Source organism: Furipterus horrens, unplaced genomic scaffold (genome assembly GCF_987537825.1).
Source record: "Furipterus horrens unplaced genomic scaffold, mFurHor1.1.pri manual_scaffold_1, whole genome shotgun sequence".
Taxonomy (NCBI): domain Eukaryota; kingdom Metazoa; phylum Chordata; class Mammalia; order Chiroptera; family Furipteridae; genus Furipterus; species Furipterus horrens.
Genome location: NW_028327171.1, coordinates 114,416,638 through 114,439,660, shown reverse-complemented (window position 1 = coordinate 114,439,660; position 23,023 = coordinate 114,416,638). Strand labels below are relative to the sequence as shown.

Below are 23,023 nucleotides of genomic sequence, written 5' to 3'. Positions count from 1 at the left end.
TTGCCGGTGTTGACTACAACGTCAAACCGCCTTAGGGACTCCGGCTCCGGATTTTCTGTCGGGGTTTACTCCCTTAGCCTTTCCCTGAAGAGGTATGCCGTAAGGCAGCGGAGGTTTTTTGGAGTCAGAGTTTTCCTTCTCTGATGTGCCCTGACTGGAAGATCGAACCAGCGACACTTAGCTCGCAGGCCGACGCTCAATCCACTGAGCCAAACCAGCCAGGGTCTATGCATACTACTAGAACACGTCAATCTGAAGTGCTTCTAAAAGGAAAATCTGTTATTTCAGAACCGAAATAACTGAAATAACAGTCCCTTTAAACGGTGAGAATTCTAACACAAGAAGGAATCAACGTGTTAGGTTAGTATTCTCTCCACTGAAAACACCCCCAGCTGGAATTCTCAGGATGAGCTTTCTTCTGTGATGAGGCCGCACCCACAAGGCGGGGCGCTCACCAGGGGAGTGCAGAGAGGCCCCCCTTTTCTGAAAGCCCCCGGCCCTTACAAACTGCGCGATCACGTAGCCACTGCGGAAGGGCTTCTCTAGTCGGTGTCCTTTTCTAACTTACGCCCGAGTGACAGGGTTCACGTGCCAGTTCTTTCAACAGACAGTGAAATTCAAACTCAGGTTTCACCACCATTCCTTGACGAAGCGGGTGGCAGAAGGACGCCCACGCCCACCCCCGTGAGAGCTCAGGGAGTCCGGGCAACCTGGTCGCACGCCGGCATCCCCGCCGAGTGAAGTCCCCCCGTCGTACGCGCAGGGCCCATGTTTGCACAACTGTCACCGGAAACCAGAACCAGCCGTGTTCTGTTCAGTATGTGCTCACCTGATATTCACAATGATGCAGTCTTCAGATACTCACAAGGATGCACACTCTTAGCAGCGGCTCAAAGAATCAGTGTGACAGGAGCCAACACCAGCCAGGTCTCTCCCATCAAGCCCTCACTCTCCCTTTAAAGGGGCACTTCTCAGTAGCAGGGAAGAAAAACTGAAACACCCTTTCATAAAGTAGAACTACCACCTCTCAATGACTTATGCCTCTGGCTCTCACTGACCATAAACTACCAGGAGGTACAGAGGCCCAGGGGCCAGACAGAAAAGCCATGGCTTCCCATTGGGATCCTTTCACTTAAATGGGACTTTGCATTACCCAGACTTGAACTCCTCTCGGAATCAGGCATCTTACATTCATCTGGCAATCTCATGCAATCTGTCCTAGTCCCACTTTTGTCTTAATTGCCAGGAAGCTCAGCACAGAGTCAAATGCTCAGTGGCCCTCAATGTCACTTCCTCACTCTCACCTTTTACTACCTCTTCCCTGGAACCCACTCTCCCAAGTTCATTCTGTTTCAGGGCCTCTCACCTGCTATTAACTCTTGCTGGAAAGCCCCTTCCACAAAAACCCAGTTCTAATGCCGCTTTGGAGAGGTCTTCCCCACTACCCTTATCCAGTGCTATCACCTTCCACAATCATGCAATTTCTTTCACCTATTTCATGATCTTTAATGTTTGTATCACTTTCTGGAATTAAACTGTGTCTTTATTGCTAACTCGTCCATGGTCTATTTCCTGGACCACATTGTCAGCTCAACCCTTTTGTTCACTGTTGACTCCCCAGCACCCAGCACCCAGTCTGGCACAGGTGGGCATTTAATTAATATGTACGGATAAAAATGAATAGCTGGGGTCATGTTAAGGCTGTATGAGGCACGTGATTATCTCTGTAGGCTTCCAGTAAGTCCTAACCTTTCATACTTCTATTTTAATGGTCCTGCTACACATGTTTTTCACTATAAATTATTTCTGGTCCACTTTGGATCCAGGTGTAACTGATAAATGGAACAGAGGTTCTCCCCCACTGCTGTGGGCCTGTTCATGAGGCCAGATACCACAGGGGCAGAGGATTATTTGCTCTCACAGACTGAGAAGGGGCAATTTGCTATTAGGCTCTGGCCACTTGCTGTCTCCCCTCTCAGTATCAGCTCACAGGTAGAAGAATTAAGAGCGATCAGGGCTAAGGTAGGCAGGGCTGTCCAAAGTCAGAAAGCAATACCGGGAGCAGGAGAGGAGGGGCTGATGGGGAAAGACCCACCTTGGGCAGTACCCACACTGCCCTCCAGAAAAGTCAGGGCCATACCGGGCCCAGACCTCTGCTCCAAAAAAGACAAATAGAAAGATTGGAAGCAGATTAAGGGCATCCAGGCCACAGAGCAGATGTGGGCAGAAGGGAAGGGCAAGATGGCTGCTATAGCCTGGTGTCTGAGGGACTGGGGTCCTGGGACCAGGGAAGTGCAAAGGTGGCTGCTGAGGACCCATAGGAGATGGTCTAAAGCTGAGTGCCCCGGACCTAGGGAGAGTCAGAGAGACAACCTGGTCTTGCCTGCTTGCACAGCTGCTTCCCAGCAGCCTAGAACGTCCTGGAACTTTCCTCGGAGTTTCATACTTAAATTCTTGTTAGAGTGTCTCCTATGTGCCTGAACTCTGAAAGTAAGAACTTTCTGCCCCCTGCTCCCTACAATGACTCCTGCTCTTTGCTTCCCCACCCACCATCACCCAGCTGTGACAGACCTTTCCCCTCTTCCCTCTTTGCTGTAGCTTGGCTAGGCGGTGCATCAGCCCCATTCAGCACACAGGTGCTGACCTTCCAGTGTGCGTGTGAGCCCAAGGCCCCTCAAGGAGGAAGTACAGTCTTCAATGAGGTGATTTCCCACAAGAACGCTAACTTAAACTGGAAGGGATATAATAATAAGCAACCTCTCTTCTCTGGTTGTGGTTGGATTTGGTGTTCTTTACAGAGTAAGAGCTATTTCCATTGTAAATTGACCGACCTCCCTCTTCTCCAGTGGCTCCCTGAACAGACTTCCCAATGGTCAGACTTTTCTTGTGGACTTAGAATCTCAGTAGCCGGCCACACAGCCTGTGTGTCCTTGTGGTGTCAGGCCTTGACATCCAGATCCTCAACATAGCTCCCGACCCCAGGCATTAGGCCTGACAGAAGAAATGTCCACAGTCCTGTCCCTTCACTCTGAATCCCTCCATGCCTCAGGAGAGACAAGTTAGCTCAGGCAAAGGTCACATTCTTAAGGAGTATGCACCTCACTCATATTTCCGTGTGCTGGAGAATGCAGAACACCAGCATGAAAGTTGAGAGACTTCTGCTATCCCAGCAAAGGGCAGCTTCATTCCTGGGAGGACATGTGGCAGGCAGAGCACCCCTGCTGCCTGTCCCCAAGTTGCCAAGAGGCTGGATTTGCCTACCTGCTTGTCCTGCAGGTCCGAGGAGAGCTCATAGCTTTCAGAGAGGGACCGTGAGCGCTTGATGGCCTCCTCCTCGGCCTGCTTGCGTAGGATGGAGGTCGAATGCTGCAGCTTTGGCCTCCGTGTGCGCTGCTGCTGCCCCAGTGGCCCGGAGTATAGCCCATAGGCACCCCCAGACTTATGCTCGTAGTGGTCAGGGCTCAGGCTGGAGCCAGGCACTAAGGAACCTTGGCGATAGACCGAGGGGCTGTCCAATGATGTGCAGGTCTCGCTGCTGGGGGCTTCACCTTCCACACTGCAGAAGAGAGGAGAAAGGCCTCTTGTGAATACGAACCCAGAACCCAGGGCCTTTCCGGACACCAGGGGGTAGGAGGGGATGACAGCCAAGAGGCAGCCTACTGCACTGCAGTGGGATTCCTTAACTCCCAGCCTTCCTACTTCCCCATCACCCTCCCACAGTTGATCAACCCCATGCAGCTAGAGGGACTCTGCCAAGGCTCTGCCCTGCATCTTCCTGAGGTTTACCTCCCTCAGGTTTCATGTTCTCTGTAAAACTCACAAGCTTCTAAAATCTGACACTTTACTAATTGATTTTGCTTACTGTCTATGTCCTACACAAAAATGTCAACTTGTGAGGATAGAGGTTTAGCCCATTGATCCACTGAGGATCCCAATGCCAAGAAGAGGTGGAGCACACAGTCGTCGTCGGCAGCCGTCCGTCTCGAGAGACGATGGTGTAGCTTCTTAAGAGTCTATCTGCACCGCCGAGAATGGCTGTGCAGTCCGACTCCGGAGTGACACGGTATATGTCTCCTCCCGTGTTGAATCGACATCTTGTGATGACGCTGGAGTGTCCTCTCCAGTGAAGCTGAAGCTACAGAGCCTGGGCAGGGTGATATGGAGGGTCTGCTGTTGCCCATGCAGCAGACCCCCCCTCTCTTCGCAGCTGAAGGATCCAAGGGAGAGACGGAGTCAATACAACTTGGCTTCAGGTGCGCTGCAGGAGTTGCCGGTGTTGACTACAACGTCAAACCGCCTTAGGGACTCCGGCTCCGGATTTTCTGTCGGGGTTTACTCCCTTAGCCTTTCCCTGAAGAGGTATGCCGTAAGGCAGCGGAGGTTTTTTGGAGTCAGAGTTTTCCTTCTCTGATGTACCCTGACTGGAAGATCGAACCAGCGACACTTAGCTCGCAGGCCGACGCTCAATCCACTGAGCCAAACCAGCCAGGGCACTCAGTAAATATTTACTCACTGAATGGATCCTGTCACTCTCTCTCTCTTACTCTGATCATCTGCATTAAATAAACCACTGATTTTTGTACTTTTTTAAAAAACAGTAATTAACAAAAGTGACTCTTTACTACACACCTGCTCAGGGTACATGCCTTGGTGTTTGTTATGGGCTGAATTGTGCTCTCCCTCCAAATCCATATGTTGAGCTCTAACCCCCAGAGTACTTCAAAATATGTCTGTATTTGAAGGTAGGGTCTTTAAGAGATAATTAAGTTAAAATGAGGTTATTAGGGTGCTAATCCAATATGACTAGAGTCCTTATAAGATTAGGACACAGACACACACAGAGGGATGACCATGTAAGGATATGGCAAGAAAGCAGCTATCTACATACTAAGGAGAGAGGTCTCAAAGTAATCAACCCTGCCTACACCTTGATCTCAGACTTTCAATATCAGGAACCGTGAAGAATAAATGTCTGTAAATGTCTGTTGTTAAAGCCACCTAGCCTGTGGCACTTATTCCCATACAGGCAGTTGCCTGAGGTTGTACTGTTAGGGTTAAAGCCCAAGACCCAAGTGCCCCCCTCCACATCACCATCCCTCATCCCCAGGAAGTGGACACATCCTCCCAAAGTTCCAAGCACCACATAGGAGCAGGGCTGACTGGGGAATACAGAAAGGGACTTGTCGATTTACTTATCCCAAACTCATGAACTAAGCTGATAGACATCGGTTCCCGCTGCAGATTGCTTTTTAGCACAGGACAAGGAGAGAAGGGAGAAATTTATACAAGACATTTCTAACACAGCTTCTGGTAGCCCCTCTAGTCATATCTTTCAATTTGCATGTCCCTGTAGGACATCACTCAACCTTTAAAAACACCTGGGGCCAGGGCAAGGTCTCTCTGGAAGCGACCCAGTACTTCCAGAGAAGGGATACAGGCCCTACCCAGGCTACGGACCTTCTTCAGTGGTCCAATGGGAAGGCCTTGCATTCAAGTACCTCAGGGCCAATTGGTTTGCCCTTTAATCACCTCTGCTTCCACTGCCTCCATTTGTCACAGGGACTGGCAAGGGACTCATTGCCAAGTATAGAATGTGAGACTGTTAACTGACTCCTAGGTAAGACTCAAAGTAGGGGCTTAGGAAAGGAGGTCCTGGAGCAGAGAGGACCAAGACAAAGGCAGCAGACTCACACAGGTGGGAAGGGAAGTAGCAAATCCAACTCCTAGTTTAAGAATAGGACAAGAATTCAGCTCCACTAGCTGGTTCTGGCCTCTGGAAACAGGCAGTGGCTTTCCAGTGACAAAAGGACATCTCATCCTGCTGCCCAGAGGATGTGTGACAGAGGTCATCCTTCCTTGGGGAAGAGCCCTGGGCTAGAAATTAAGAGAATGGGTGCTCTGCCTTGTTCTGGCTGTGAATCAGGGTAGGTCAGCCCACATTTCAAGGCCTGCTTCCCTACCTGTAATACATGTGGGCTGACCTAGATGCCTTCAAGGTGTCAGAGGAATACCACACTTCAAGACCCAATAGCAGCTTCCTTTGGGCCTCAGGTATATGTGTAGGGAAGGGAAAGGGATGGAGTTAGACAGAACTTAAAATTTTACTACTGTTTTGCAGATGAAAAAGGGACTCTAATAAATCTAAAAAAAAGTAACCTCAGGATGATCTGATCATAAATTCCTACCTGGGCAGGTCATGGTAACTACTCACACACTAGACAAATAAAAGGCTTATCTTTGTCTTAAGCGAGCCCTGTCCATTGTTTTTGTGCATCTAGGTTAATACACCTTTGAAATGCCTTTTTCAGAGTAGCAGAGGAGACACAGAGGCAGGACCCTCGCTGTTAGCTGGATGTGGCCATCATCCTAACTGCCTACCCCTGGGTCTAGGAATCCCTCCCAGATGTGGCCTTCCCATATGGGAGAGGTTTTGTAGGGTCCCAGTCGGTTGGCTGTCCCCAGGCAGGGGCATGCTGTTTCCAAGGGCTGGCACTGCTGAACAAGCTGGGATTCTTGTCAGATTCCGGGGGTGGCGGATTTGGCAACAGGGTTAAAAGGGTGTAATTAAAACTATGGCCACTAGGTGACAATGGGCAGGGATTCATTTTCTAATGTCCTACGTCACATCAAAAAATTGGCTTCTCTGGTGGAAGGTGTGCAGGGCGCGTTGCCCCTGTTCAGGGCCCTTCCGCCCACTAAACTTGGTTTTGAGCTGGGGGGAGTAATTTAGGATTTTTATTTACTTTTTATTGTTTAAAGCCAACTCTCTTTGTGCTGAATTTTCACATGAACACATTGGTCAATGAAGGTTTCATACTCTAGATTCCGTTTTGCTTTTTCTGACTCCAGTGGGGCAAGATTTTCCTTCTATACACATCATTAAAGTGTCCATTGACAGGTACAGAGAACTAACACTATTTTATGCAAATTTTTTTTTGTAGATGAAAAAGCATGTGCATTGTTCTGTTTAATAATACTATCCTTGCCCTGGCTGGGGTGGCTCAGTGGATTGAGCACTGACCTGTGATCCAAGGGGTCACCAGTTCGGTTCCCGGTCGGGGCACATGTCTGGGTTGCAGGCTGGGTCCCCACTTGGGGGTGTGTGAGAGGCAAACACACATGGATGTTTCTCTCTCCCCCTCTTCCTCCCTTCCTTCCCCTCTCTCTGAAAATAAATAAATAAAATCTTAAAAAAAAAGAAAAAAAAGAAATGCCTTTTTCAGAGTCCTCAGAAGTAATCATCCCCAAGGGAGCACATAATCTTGTTAAGTATCCTGTACTTTGTTTTCTCTTACCTTCATGTAATCTTTCTTATGTTCCCTTCTTAATTCCAGATGTATAAAAGTAACATTATCTGGAGCATCTGAGATCTTGCTTCCCAGCATGTCATTAGTTTGGCTTAAAAAAACATTTCCAAAAATTCTCTACAGTTTTGGACCATTTCTTACATTAACATTTACTTGGTTTAAGACCTCTGCAGCATTCTGAAGAAGCCCTCACTACCCTTCCTCCGTCACCCTGCAGACCTATACCCTGGCGCCAGATATCAGTGTGAGAAACACTCACAATAAAACACTGGGACAGAGGACTTCAGCAGGAAAGTGAGGCGTTTATTCATGAGTATGCAGAGCCCAGCTCACAGCCAGCCAGTGGCATGAGTGCTCAAAGTAGACAAAGTAAAGTGGTTTTATACTAATGTGATTAGCTCCCCCTCCCCTCTCTTTCTCCCCTGTTTCTTCCTACAGGTTAATCTAATGTGATTAACTACTTTACTCGGGGTATGATTAACTAAGGGTAATCTAGGTATAGGTTTATCTCCAACTTATTTGCAAAGTTATATAGCTACATCATCCCATTTCTCTGTGTTTGGTGATGACAATCTTCCTCCTTTTGATCCCAGAGATATGTGTGAGGAGCTGCGGAATGTCATTTCCTTGCCATTTTTTATGATTCATCTCTTAATTATCTCCTACTGGTTTGAGAGTCACTGGCTTCTTTATCCCTTACAATTCCCCCTGTCTCTTTTGGGAAATTGACTACTCAAACCTCTAATTTGTCCTTTCAAATCTCAGGAAGATTTCTAGATTCTCTGCCGCATAGCAAGGATTTTCTTCACCCTCCAGGAAGAGATTATTTTGTTGGTAATTTACTGGCATCTGTCTAGTTAAAGTAGTCACAATTAATCTCTGAACTAAACCTCTGATGCAGGGAATAATACAGCAGCCTAAAGCAGTAAGGACACCTGCTACTACAATGAGGGCGGGGAGACGAGAGCTGACCTGATCATTACTTTCCAATAGCCAGGTCAGTTTTCTAACCATCCTGTTACAGGACTGTCGATGCCTGAGTTTTCCGCTAGTTCATTTGCTACAGTGGTCAGTCACTGTAGAACCTTAGTGATAGTCCCATTAGAAGCTGTATTATTGGGAATAAAAGTGCAACATTGTCCCCTGAGCATTACACATACACCTCCTTTTTCTGGTAGCATCATATCCAGTGCCATCCTGTTCTTCCAGGTAATTTGACTGGTGATGTCTAACTGTTGAGCTACTTCTTCTACAGCATCCCTGGTATAATTAATAAATTTCTGCTGATTATAATAAATACAGTTTATCCAATCAACATTCTTATTAGTTGTTGACCACAAGAAGAGGATTGACTCAAACCCTGCTGCTATTTGATTCCTAGCCTTAAACTCATCCGGAACTCCTTTAGAGACCTCAATGGCATCGATATAGATGTGAGGATCAAATGATCCACCAGGGGCTCTTGACCTCTTTTTCATCACCATTTTATAGTCAAAATCCCTCCCATCTCCTGGGGGCCTTGAAAGTACCAAAGCCATTTGTGTAACTAAGATACTAGCTACCAGCCACAGCTTTGCAAAGGCATCTTGAAAGCTGTCTTCCCTGATTACCCAAGGGCAGGCTCTGGGGAATTTGGGGATGTGGGGGGGACCTTACTCTGTAACAATTCCCCCTCTCAGACTTAAGACCCTTTATAATATTATAAAGGAGAATGGGTAAAGGTCTAGTGCTCCTCTAGCTGCTTCAAGCTGGACATGGCCATCGTCCTACCTGCCCCTGGGTCTACAAATCCCTAATAGAATGGGAGTGAGGAGGGGAGGGTGGCCTTCCCACACGGGAAAGGATTTTGTAAAGTCCAGGTCAGTTGGCTGTCTCCAGGCAGCAGCATGCTCAGTTTCCAGTGGCTGGCACTGCTGAACAAACTGGGATCCTGGGGACAACAGATTTGGCAACAGAATTAAAAGACATAATTAAAACTATAACCACTAGATGACAACAGGCAGGGATTAATGTTTAATGTCCCACATTAGGAAAAAAATTGACTTCTTTGGTGGAAGGTGTGCAAGGGGTAAGGAATAAAGAAGCCAGTGACTCTCAAACCAGTAGAAGATAATTAACAGATGTCATCACTTTAGTCCCCCTTCACAGCCAACCCCAACCCTGCCCCATTCAATGTCACCAAGTCCTGTAGAAATCTACATAAATGGTGTCCCCTTGAATTGTGCTATGTGGTAGCCTTTCCACGCCCCAGAAATCAAAACCAACCTTAAATTATCCTGATAAGAAAAGAAATGGCCAGGCCATCCTATTACAACCACCATGGTGCCACAACCAACACCATCCTCCAATAAAATGAGTGGACAAAAGTAAACACATCGTGAATGTAGACATGTACCTTAAGAACCCATCTTGAGTCAGAGAACATCACTTCTTATTGGTTCCAATCAGAAGCCACGCCATATTAGACACCAGAGGACAGTTTTTTCTTAACCTACCTACCAGAAATATAAATTTTTAAGTGAAAATGCCCAAGTACGTGAAGCAACAGGCACTCTCAGAAGAAGGTAGAACTTTTTCAGAGTAGTAGCTAGAAATAATTATCAAATCAGTAGATGCTTGACTGGCTGAACCAATAAAGATGTTTTATTTACAGCAGCACCCTAAAACTCAGAAATCTAAGCCCCTGTCCCAATTAGTACTCAGTTCTAACCCCAGTTCTTTCCTGGGGGTGAGGGGAGTGACAAATGTGAGCAGAACAGTCATCTTCTCCCTCCCTACAGCAGAATTCCCTAGGGACAAAGATCTTTGCTTTTGACCTGAGTACACAGGTGAGATTTTTGGGTCAGAGAACTGCCAGGTCCACCTCCACCCCCACCCCCACCCCCACCCCCACCTGAACCTCCCCCTGTTCCTGCTACTCCCTCCTCCCTCCTGAGTCTCAAGCCTGCTGAACCATGCCTTGAACACCACGTCTTTGCCACAGTTATTTTCCACATGGAGCTTGGTGTCTCACCACCCAGGTCTACTCCCTTCGGGAAGCTTCTCCCACAACCCAAGTCCATCAGCCAGGACTGAATACTCTGCAGTCAGTCCTCAATTCCACACCGGGATTCACGGTCTCTTAAGATTCCTGGGCCACAATCAAGGAATGGGAAGGGCACCTGTTCCAAGTTCCTGATATTCCCTGACAGTTTAGTTTCTGGAACATTCTATGACAATTAGGTGGCTGTTGCCTGCAATCTCAGAAGAAGCTCCTGGTCCAGAAATTCCTTTCCTAGAAATTTATACTAAGAAAAGATCAATACACAAAGAGGTAAATACAAGGAATTTCACTGCAGTATTGTTTCTAACTATAAAAATTTGGAAATAATGTAAACACCTGTCAACAAGGGACTGATTCAAATTAATTATACATCCATATAATGGAAACAATGTCAAGATGGGTCAAGGTTTGGTTTGATGGCTATTCTTATAAAAAAGACTGGGGGATTTTTTTTTTTTTTTTTTTTTTTGTGGCTGACCACTAATTTAATATGAACTGATACAATACAACTGAGAAGCCTGTCACTAATAATAAGAAGCCAGAAGCTAAAACAGCCTTGCTGTCCACTGCAGCGTCAGATCACAGCAGAAGACCATGTACCAGTGCTGCACTGACCAACCACCCTGGGCCCCAAAGTGGGGACTGTAAACCTGGGGCATGTGCTCACCCCTACTTTTGCTTGCCCACATTAAGCAGACCTGCTAATTGATCACAGACTCCCTCCCAACACATCTGTCAACACAGCACTCCACACTGTGTGGATGACCTGGAGGGACAGAGAGAAGTCCACCCATCCCCAAGGAGTCCTGCACCGTGAAGAATGGATTCCTGAGAACCCTGGTCTCCAGCAAAGACAGGGACACTAGACTGACTCCTCCCCAAGACACAAGACCCACATGTGTGTAGATGGAGGCCTAGATAGACACACTGCATCTCCCTCCACAACTAAGAAGGAATACAACTACCTCAAAACTAGAGACAACCAGAAGTTCCAGAAAATCGAGCTGCATGGAAGTCCAACAAAGATATAAAGAAGAAATACTCATCCAGACAGGTAGGAGGGGTGAAGAGGACGTGGTGTGGTGGTGGCGGCAGCAGTAGCAGTGGTAGGCTGGTGGAAAGCACAGTCAAACATTTAAAAAAGTCGAGAGGGACACCTGGGGAGTGCTCCCAGCACCAGCCCATACTGCACAGCTCACAGTTACAGCGCCGGGGAAAACAAAGCCCCATTGCTTCTGACTTTGCAAACCAGTGGGGGTTGAGGCAGAGGAAGAAACTGCCAGTCTCTCAGTAGAGTCTGCTTGTTTAAAGGGTCCTCACAAACCTAGAATGTCTGCAAACCCACCAACTCTGGGAAGGACGGCCAGGGCAACAGCTAGAGAGGTGCCAGCCCATATGGAAGTGGGAGAAGTGCCTGGAAAAGGGGCAAGTGCTGAGCAAGCGGCATTGTTCCCTCAGACACCTCCCCCCAACACAGCGCCACAACATGGTGAAATGGTTGCCATGTAATGACAAATACCTAAGGCTCTGCCCCTTACAATGTAACAGGTGCGACAGCTCTACCTAAGACACAGGCAAACAAACACAGGAGCCTGTCAAGATGAGGAGACAGAGAAGTATGGCCCAAAAGAGGGAATGGATCAACATTCCAGTGGGAGAGCTAAGGGATGAGGAGATAGCCAACCTAACAAACGAGGAGATAGCCAGCCTAACAGATGCAGAGTTCAAAACACTAGTGATAAAGATGCTCACAGAATAGACCGATATGCTTAAGTATGGCAAACGCATAAGAGAAAAATTGAAGGCTATACTAAGTGAAATAAAGGAAAATCCACACAAAACCAATGGTGAAGGGAAGTAAACCGGGGTTCAAATCAATGATTTGGAATATAAGGAAGAAAAAAACAGTCAACTAGTACAGAATGAGGAAATGAAAGAATTGAAAAAAATGAGGAGAGTAAACATGCCAACATCCGAATCATAGGGGTGCCAGAGGGAGAAGAGGAAGAGCAAGAAATCAAAGCTTATCTGAAAAAATAATGAAGGAAAACTTCTCCAATTTGGTAAAGGAAATAGACATACAAGTCCAAGAAGCACAGAGAGTCCCAAACAAGCTAGACACAAAGAGGACCACACCAAGACACATCATAATTAAAATGCCGAAGACTAAAGATAAAGAGAGAATCTTAAAAGCAGAAAGAGAAAAGCAGAAAGTTAACTCCAAAGGTATGCCTATAAGACTACCAGCTGATATCTCAAAAGAAACTTTTCAGGCAAAAAGTATTCAATGTGATGAAAAGCAAGGACCCACAACCAAGACTACTCTATCCAGCAAAGCTATCATTTAAAATGGAAGGCCAAATAAAGTGCTTCCCAGACAATGTGAAGCTAAAGGAGTTTATCACCACCAAGCCATTATTATATGAAATGTTAAAGGGACTTATTTAAGTAAAAGAAGATCAACACTATGAACATTAAAATGACAACAAACTCACAACTATCAACAACTGAATCTAAAAAATAGAAACAAAAACAAACTAAGCAAATAACCAGAACAGAAATAGAATCATAGGTATGGGAACCATTTGCAGGGTTATCAGCTGAGAGGGGAAGGGGGAGAAATGGGGAAATGGTGCAGGGATTAAGAAGCATAATTGGTTGGTACAAAATAGACAAGAGGGTGTTAAGAATAATATGTGAAAGGGTGAAACCGAAGAACTTAAATGCATGACCCATGGACGTGAACTAAGGGGGGTGGGATTGCTGGAGGGAAGAGCGTTACTGGAAAAAGGGGAGCAAAGGAAAAATATATTGGGACAACTGTAACAACATAATCAATAAAATCTACTTAAAAAAAAAGAAAAAAAGAAGAAAATGTAGGGAAAAAAAAAAGAAAAGATCCACATGGGCAAAATGGGATCCCACAGGTGGGACCAGAGCGAAAGGACTGGAGAGCAGACAAGAGTGGAATTGCACAGGAACATGTCCGCACTGGCCTCCAGCGGCCCTGCCCCTCTGCACCACTGAGCCAGGAACTCCAAACTCTGAGTCACTGGGACAGTTACCCTAAGCTGCTCCTCTCCTGTTTTCCAAGCACACCTTCCTCTGTGGGAAGCCAGTCTGTTATTTTTATGTGGGGAAGTGAGTTTCTGTCTGCCCTAGGATGTGGCAAACACATAAGAACAGAGAACACATTTTGAAATGCCCTCCCCTCCATGTCCTGCCTCCTTTCTGCCAAGTGAGGGGCTCAATGGGCTCATTGCTGTGGCCTCTGAGCCATATGTCTAGGTTGGAGTTTGGGTTATAACACTTATCCACTGTGTGACCACAGGAATGAAGACTTCTATGCCTCAGTTTCCTTTTCTATAAAATGGGGGCAATTAGAGTACTGATCTGATATGACTGTTGTGAGACTTAAAGAGACTTGATAGAGGTAAAGTCCTTAAAAGGATGTTTGGCTCATGAAAAGCACTTTCTAATTTCTGTCTTTGGGAATTCTTGACTGAGAGGGCCCAACTCATACTTCCAAGCAGTTAGAAAAGGGAGGGGAACACAGTCCCAGTGCAGGAGACAAGGTCACCTGCCCCTAACTACTGCAGGGCCTCTCTTTCTGAGGACACCCACCTCCAGCTGTGGGCCATAGATATTGGTGATCAGGGAAGACAGGAGAGTCCTGGAAAGGAACCCAGACCCCATGACCCAGATAGCACATCCTGACTCTAGTTTGGGAGTGAGTCAGGGTGTGTGTGTAGGGGGGGGGGGGCTGGGGGGAGTGGGGAGCCTCAACCTCTATGCCACAGATGTCTCTAATTATGACCTGTGAAGTCTTAGATGACTTTTCTGAAGAAAAATGTTAGTCAGAGGTGGCTTGGACATAGGCAATGGAGCACAGCAGAAACTGAGACCCACTGTTAGGGTGCTCCCTGTTCACCTCTAACATTGATGATGATAATAATGATAATAACAGCTAATGTCTATATAGTTAGCAGTGCTGTATGCTTTACATGTAGCTCATTTCATACTATCAACCATGAAGAGGACAAGCCCATCTCCAAGGTCACACAGCTAGTGAGTGAAATCAAAACCCAGGCAGTCTGGCTTCAGAGCCTACACACTCACTGTGCTTATATGACTTAGTCTCATACACACACACACACACACACACACACACAAACTGGGGTTATGTCACAGCAACTCTGCCCCATAAATCTAAACCTGCCAGGTACAGGTGCTCTGCTGGGTGTTTAAATTACATGGCCAGTAAACCAACCACCAGCCCTTGGAGCTAGCAGGAAGCCAGGTCATTGTCCTTTCTGAAGATGAACCTGGGCTTGGTGAAGCTGAGTCGCTGGGCTGAGATCACCAACGCAGGGAAGAGTGGGACTAGGACATGACTCCAAGCCGGTATATCTACCACTGGGCTGCCCAGAGGAAGAGCATGCAGTACCTAGTACCTGGAGGTCTGGGAGTGCTGCATGGTCATGAGATAAATAAGCCTGGGCCAGCTGCAGTCTTATCACATGGTAAAGCCACTCTTCAGAGTGGGATGGGCCCCATGTTAGAGGAAGTGGCAATATGAAAGCCTGCCTGTGGTTAAATGTCCACACCAGGAGCCTCATTCCAGATTCCTGGCAGTCTTCACAGGCCAGAGCAAAACAGCCTCCTGAAATTCATATGCCCCTTACGCTTCCACGCCTTATGGCCTTCCCTACACTCTGCTTTCAGGGTTTCTGATTTCCAGAAAGGGAGTCTAGGCAGGACCTATTAATTCCCAGCCCTCACAAGCTTCCTTGTGCGGCTTTTTGCAGCTCTTTGCCTCCTAGGCTATATTAACCCATGTTTATCACCCAGGATGTAGAAGGGAATAGTCTTGCCCTGTTTCAGATTTTTGGGAGAGGGACTCAGACCAGGACAAGGTCTGGGCAAGAGGTGAGGGTGGGAAGCAACTGGAGGTACTGTCCTCTGCACAAGAGCAGGGATGGCTCAGCTGGAGTAGTGCCACCTTGGGACAAGTTGCCACACTAGGTCTCTCTGGAGCAGGCAGTGCCATGGGACCAGAAACAAAGTGAAGGCAGTCTGGGGGCTTCGGAGAGTTTTTAGCAGTATGTATAGCTACTGGAGAAGGGGATGCCTTGTGTAGGCGTTCCAGCAGGGTCTGCTGTGGCTTCAGATGTATCACCACCATAGTCACCCACTATGTCATGTGGGAGCCCTGGCACAAGCTAAGTCTGTGCATTTAATCCCTGCAGTGATTCATCAGAAAGGATTTGTGGTTCGGTCATGACTGTGGAGCTCAGAGCAGAGCCAGGATTCAAGTGCATGTCATTCTTTCAGTCCTTCCCATTTGGTGAAAAGTTCCAGGGCCTGCAGGCACCCCCAAGGATCAAAACTGAGCTCCTGAACTCCCTCTACCCACTGCCCAAGCCAGCAACTCCAGCAGCCTGACCTATTTCTGGCTGGTAGCTACTCAAGCTTTCCAGCTGCTCAGACCAATAATCTGAGACTCACTCTTGGCAATTCTTTCTCTCACACACTACTTACCATCTATCAGCAAATCAGGCTGCTTCACCTTCAAAACAGAGCCAGCATGTGAGCACTCGGCCTGTCCCCACAGCCTCCCATCAGCCTAGTCTGCCTCACCCTCACCTCTTCCCTGCAGGACTGCCACAGCCTCTCCAGTGGGTTCCTTAGGCCTCTCTTGCCACACCCTACACTTAGCAGCTGGCAACCTATTAACATGTTGTGTACCGGGTATTTAAATGCCTTTTAGAAATGACGAGAATTCTCGCCACCCATACGCAATGTGTTAAACCACTACTTTGACCAGGTCCCTCCTCTGCTCCTACCTCACTGGAATTTAGAACCCAAGTCCTCAAAGTGACCCAAAAGACACTGCAGGACCTGGCCATCCCACCTCAGCTTCATGACCCCCTGCACTTTCCTCTACACTCGTGATACATTCCTACCTCAAGACCTTTGCATGTGCCGTTTCCTCTGTCTGGTGTCTCTTCTCCTAGATATCCACCTGGCTCACTCCCTTGCCTCCTTCAGATCTTTGTTCAACATCACCCTAAGTCTCCATGACCTAAAACTACATCTTCTTCCCCCCGCCTTTCTTTTATCTTTCCCTGCTCCAACTCTCTCTATAGCACTTACACCACCACATCACTATGTGGGAATACACATATGTGGCTACCACACTAGGATGTCTGTCCTATGAGAGCTGGGGCTCCAGAACAGTACCTGGCACACAGAAGATACACAAACACTGAACTAACCCTATCAAGCCAGACTCCTGGGGACTGCTTTGTCATGTCATGTGGACTGTAAGGTCTATGGGGAGCGAGAATCCTGGGCTAGGGTGGCAACCGAATTACAACAGCCACAGCCAGACCATCAAGTGATGCTTTAGATCCTGGCTGGGGAGAGCAGGATGGGGAACCACAGATACACACACAAAGCACACTCCAAGTTAACATTTCGATGCAGAAAATCAATGTAAGTATTACCTGGAATTGTCTAAGGAACAGGTTTTCAAAAGGAATGCTGGAAATTTTTTTACCCCCTATCCCCAACTGTGGGGCTTGAAAGGTACAAAGGCCAGGCATTAACATCCCTCCCTCAGGACAGTGGTAACCAGACACAAGGTAACTCTCAGACCAGAAGACCCTCAGAGGGGCTAGGGCCATGGCGTCCATACTGGCTGATTCCCAGACTTACTTGGGGAGACTTCACAGCCTATTCCTGCTCAAGCCTAAGAAGTCCCAAGAATTCAAAGGGCCAGTCAGCAACAGGGTCCCAGAAATGATACTTCGAAAAGAGCCCCGAATGACTGTGACACGTGACCTATCTGGAACCCCATGAATACTAAGCCCCTCCATCACACAAATGAGGAAAATGAGTCCCCAGAGTAGAGACCTGACCAAGCTCTGCTAGGTGCCCAGTAGCAGCCAGGGCAGAGCGCAGCCCCTCCCCTCCCACTGCTCCACACCTCTGGCCAAGGGCCTGCGTCTAGCCCGTAAGGCTGTTTGGTCTACACAGAGCAGTGGTTACCTTCAATTTCATTTTATTTCTTAAATTAGAACAGGGACCAAGAATATTCACTCAAAATCCAGATTTCTGGCTTTTCTTAGAAAACGAAAACCAGAAAAGAATGCATTCCTACGTGACATCCATTGTTGAGTGGGTTGGCAGCCACCTGCAGTTCCCTGAATCCCCAGCTGGCTGTCCCAGGAGATGCCAGATGCCAGGGGCCTGGCCAGCCTGCTTCATTACTGCAGAGAGCACAGAGTTGCAGCCACAGCTCTGACACTGGCTGTGTGCCATGTAACTTGCCCCAGTTGGACCTCAGTTTCCCACCAGTAAAATGGTCCTCAATTCGCCTGGCTCACAAGGCTGTTGTGAGAGTGGCTGAACGCCAGGCTATTCTCACAGAAAGTGCTCAGGAAACCACTTTGTGCTCAGACTCAGAGCCCCTGCCAAGCCAGCACCTTGCTATAGCAGCCAGAGAGCTTAGGATCCTCGTGGGCCCCCACAGGATAACTGGGTCCCCAGGCTGAAGACTGCAGGGTCAACCTGACCCAGCTCCGTTACTTAGGATTAAAACATATTTAACAAGAAAACTTGCGTTTTTAAAAAAGGAAGGTGATTTAAAAATGTCACTGCTTTTAACCTGTCTTGGGATTTTTCTCTGGACTTGAAAAGTCTTATTCATCAAACCATGGGCTGGGGCAGCTAGGGTGCATAGGAACCAAATGTAGACACAAAACAAGTCATGCACTGGAAAATCCCTTTAAGCTCTCTCTTCCCTGGCCAGTCACTTCATTCCCTGAACATTTACTCAACACCAACTATGTGACAAACCTGTGTCAGCCACTGGGGACATGGCAGTGAGCACACAGACATGACAATCCTCATGGGGACACAGATAATGATGATGGCTTGTGTTAGGAACAGTAATTGGAGAAGCATCAGGCCCTGTAGGATGTCAAGCAGAGCTCCAGTGCCAGAGGCAGGAGGACTTCCTGGAAGGTGCTCACCATCAGCCAGGACCCGAGGAGAAGCAGCCATGTAGCAGGTTAGGAATGCTTCCAGATGAGGACACCCCCCTCTATGAAGGTTGAGCAGACAGAGATGGAAGTCCATGGTGTGTACAGGAATAGAAAAGTTTAGTGTGGCAAGATCATGTATTGGGGGGAGAAGTAGCACCAACATTTTCACAACCTTGTAAGGCTTGCTAAGTAGTCTGTGCTCGATCTCAGGATCAGGGCAAGGTTGAGGGAGGGTCCAGGGTTTAACTGGGGTGGAAGAGGACAGCAGTGGGATTCTAGAAAGCCAACCCTAACTGCAGAGTGCAGGATGCTAGCAGGGGAAGGGTGGAGGGAGCCGTGGCAGTGAGCCTGGGGAACAGCAGGGCCTGCACTAGGCTGCGCCAGAGGAGTGGGGAAGAAGACCATTTGAGGGACAGTGACGGGCTTGAACAGCATGACAGCTATGGGAGGGGAAGGAAGGGTAAGAGTCCTCAAGGTCTTAGGGGCCAGGTTGGTGAGACCAGATGTCATCAAGAAGTTGAGGAAGCTAAGGACAGTGACACGGTCACAAGTGGTTGGCTAGGAGCTGGGGCAGAAGCTGGGCTGTATGAGGTAAGAGAGGGAGCTGGGGATAGAAGCATGGGAGCTGAAAATAACTTTAGAGTTCTGCGGTTGAGAAGAAAGTAAGATGGGGTAGAATCTAAAGGGGAATGGGGGCTCCATGCCTGTGCTTTCAAAGCTGAAAGACACCTACATACTTTTGAATGGTCGGAGATGCTACCAGAAGGAAAGGGCCCTGGACAGGAGCATAAAGTTAGTGGGTGGGGATAAGGTCAAGTGAGAGACCCTCCCTCTGGGAGGGGGGCTCTACTTTCTCTGAGTGGGTGGGGCTAAGGCAGGGCCAATTTCAGGAGCCCAAGGTTTCAGTCAGACAAATCATGAGAAAATGGGTTCATTTCGAACCTGTGTCCAGTTGCAAAGAGTAGACACACAGACCTTACCCCCGCCACTGCCTCCATCCCTGCAACTCTCGGCCTCCATGACCCTCAGACCTCTCAGATGGCTGACCGCCTGCCTCCCCACCCTCCCAACCTCCAGGGAGAGAGTCTTGCTGACCTCCCAACCTGCCAAGTCTGACTTACAGGCTTACCTCTAATCACCAGGCACTGAGACCTCCAGAAGTGACTTTTATATACCTACAAAAATATAGGACTTCAAACAATTAACTTCTCAAAGCACAAGGCTATTTTTAGGGCTTTGCTTACTGACCAACATTCAGCATTTTCCTGTGTGTCAGCTGCTGTTGGCAAGATGAGCAGGCCACAGGAGGGAACGAGGAGAGCAGTTAGGAGCCAAGGGGGACTTATCAGGCCATTCAAGCGTATCAGAAAAAGTAGTTTTCCTGGATGCCCAAGTTGGAGAAGAGGGTAAGCATGGCAATGGTAGCTGACTCATCATGCTCCCTGCCCTCTGGTCCCAAATGTCCTGCAAGGCACTCACCACCCTAATATTGTAATGACATGAGTGAAAGCAGAGTCTGAGCTGGACTCTGACACCTGGGCTCTACCCCAACTTCTCTGAGCCTCATTTCCTACCTTCATGTTGGGGACCAGGCTGCCTCTTGGTGGCATAATGGTGGAGTCAGGGAACTGGTCCCTGGCTAGCCCTGCAGAGAGCTAATGCTACACCTAATAAGACAGGAATTATTCCAGGAGGGGCTGAGACAGTGCCCTTCCTCAGATGAGGCTTGTTCTCATTAGTGTATAGCTAGATGGCTGAAAGAAGTCTCATGTCCTGTGCACCCAGCACACACAAACAGGCCCTTGCTCCATCCTGTCAACAACATGTTTGCCAAGGTCGGCTTTCAAGCCCAGCGGAGGTGGCAACTCCAGCCTCCTCGGTCCAGGACTTCCTCCCAAACATAATGAACATGTCTGCCTGCCTGTGGAGCTAGGCTAGACCTTCTGACAACTGTCACTCTCATTAAAACAGCGTGGAGTACCAGAGTGAGCTTTGGAGATTAAAATTCAGGGTCAGAAGTCAGCCTGAAGAACCTGCAATCAAATCAGATCTTCCCTGTTTGTTTACAACTTTAGGGGTTCCCATCAGAGAGGGCCAAGGGTCTCGGTTGTGCATAAACACAGCACTCAGTGCAAGGGCTAGAAGAGGCCCCTCGTGGCATGTGAGTACCAGTGCACAGTGTTCCAAGCCACTAAGAGCTTGGATCTCCAGGTGCCATCTGCCCGCACCTCCACTATCTCCATCACAAGGAATTCTTGGGTTTTTTCATACCATGCTTCATGACCTGACTACCTCTTCTCATTCATTCTGATTTATAAGTCTGTCTCTTGCCATTAGGAAGTCAACTCTAGAAAGGCAGAGAGGTAGCTGCCTATGTAGCCTGTTCCTTACTCAGGTGACTCGTGTATGAGAACAGGGTTTAGAATGAGTGATGCTACCAGAAACTAAGAAACCAGCACAAACCTGAGAAGTATTATCACTCATTCGTTCATTCATTCAACAAATACAGAGATGGGAACGATGATGCCCAATGGATAACCAGGATCTGAAGCCACAGAGCTCTGTACTGAGCGCATCCTCTGCAACGGTGGCCGCATGCCTCACCTTCTCCCTAGCCAGGGGCCCTGAGGACCACAACCCTCTCTTCTTCCTCTAAGACCTTTGGGTGGTGCCACCCTCATCCCTGTCTCCCTTGGAATTTCACCTAGGCCACCTCATTCACTCCCCATAACAAGAGGGAGCACCAAGGCCTGGAGGGGAGAGACTTAACCAGGTCACACAAGTGACACTTGGGGCACTCCCTCCACCCTACAGCTGGACTTTGGAAATTCTAAACAGCTGCAAAAACTGGCAGGTTTTCCCAAGGTACAGACATAGGTTCTGCACCCAGAACGCCATTCCTCAGGCCTCTAGTCACAAAGGAACAGGGGATGACGCAGCCCTACCCCTTAGGGATACCCTGGCACAGCCTCCCTGGGCCTACCTCTGTTCCGTGCCCACCTCCCAAAACCCTGGGACGCTGGCTGGCTAGCACTGGTGAAGCCTTGGACAGGAAGCAGGAACAGAGACTCACCCCTCAGGCTGGCAAGCATGCACTTTTACTTGGGCTCAAAGCCTGCTGCCATGAGGTTCTGGGGAGGGGAGGGGGGCCTATGCAAACACCTACAATTGAGCCCAACTAGAACCTCTGCTTGAGAAGTTGTCACTCATACTGGCATTACTGTCTGAGGGCTTCAACCTGCCTGAGGATCCCACTCTGCATCCTGGAGACCAAAGCACCAAACCAGGGGACAGACCTAACCAAGAGGAAAATCAGGCCTCTAATGTCAGTCCTGCAGCCTTTCCAGAGAAGCTGTGAAAAAGCCCTTTATTCTCCCTGAGCCATTTGAACCAGGACCAAGGCAAAGGTCAGGTGCATCTGTCCCGGACTCTGGACCTCTCCCTTGGGACAGCTGGATGAAAAGCCTGGAGCCACTGAAGAGTCAGGCCCAGTGCCCACTCTGACACTCCTTTTTATGTTTAATATTACTATTATTTAAAAATACTTATGCAAGGATATGTTTATTGATTTTAGAGAGAGAGGAAGGTGGAGAGAAAGAGAAAGAAACATTGATGTGAAAGAAACATCAATTGATTGCTTCCCGTATGCGTCCTGACTGGGGACTGAACTTGCAACCTAGGAGTGTGTTCTGACTGGGAATTGAAGCTGCAACCTTTTGGTGTATGGGATGACATGCCAACCCACTAAGCCACCTGGCCAGGGCGTCCCTGCACTCCTTATATGGATACTTCAGACAGCACAAAGCTATTTTGGAGACAGAGCCTCTGCAAGAAGCTCAATAGGTCTCAACACAGAACTCCAGATTGACTGCCCCTGGACCAAACAACATTTTGGGGGAAAGAAAACCTAAAATGAATCACCTGTATTTTACCATCTAGAGATCTTATATCAAAATCTAGGCTTCTGACTTTCCTTCAAGGGGGAGCAGTAAGGATCTGGCCACACTGGGTCCATGTACCTGCTTGATAACAGTCACAGGGAGTGATGGTAGCACACCCATCAGACTGATGGGCTGTTCCATCACCACAGTCCTGACCACACATGCCTGTTCCTTTCCCTCATATCACCACCCTGCCTATCAAGGGCATCTGTATTTGTTTCCAATGATTGCAAAAAATACATAGAAAAAGAACAAAACAAAATAAAAAACCCAAAACAAATTCAAGACCCAACTCAAAGAGCAGAAGTCAGATCTACAGCTCTGGGATCAGTCACTCCCAAGGACCCTGATTTAGAATACCAAGTCCCCAGGGACAGGGCTCAAGAATTCCCACAGCTCTGCAGAGCTGGTGGAATGCCAAGGCCTTCTGCTCTGCTGCATCCTTTGAGTATGATTTTTACAAGACTCTATCAAAGTAAGGCCACCACACTGACCACGATCTGCAATCATATAGTTGGCAGAGCCACCAAGCTCCAATGCACCAGATGTAAAGATATAATTTAAAAAGCATCTGATACCTGGTGTTTATTCCAAAACTAGACTCTCAGGTGGTTTCCTGGGGTTTGAACCCAAGCTCTGTCCACTTTCAGCAGACCCTTTACCAACAGAGTGGGGAAGCTC

The 23,023-nt window shown here is 48.0% G+C and overlaps 1 protein-coding gene across 6 annotated transcripts in view; it reads right to left on the bottom strand.

The window, feature by feature from the left end:
• IQSEC1 (IQ motif and Sec7 domain ArfGEF 1) overlaps positions 1 to 23,023 on the bottom strand; it is a 79,422-nt gene that overhangs the window by 44,754 nt on the left and 11,645 nt on the right. For all 6 annotated transcript variants that reach the window (XM_090278834.1, XM_090278837.1, XM_090278840.1 and 3 more), the window contains exon 2: positions 3,262 to 3,556. In XM_090278834.1, coding sequence (XP_090134960.1) covers positions 3,262 to 3,556 — 295 coding nt within the window. The remainder of the gene's footprint in view (positions 1 to 3,261; positions 3,557 to 23,023) is intronic.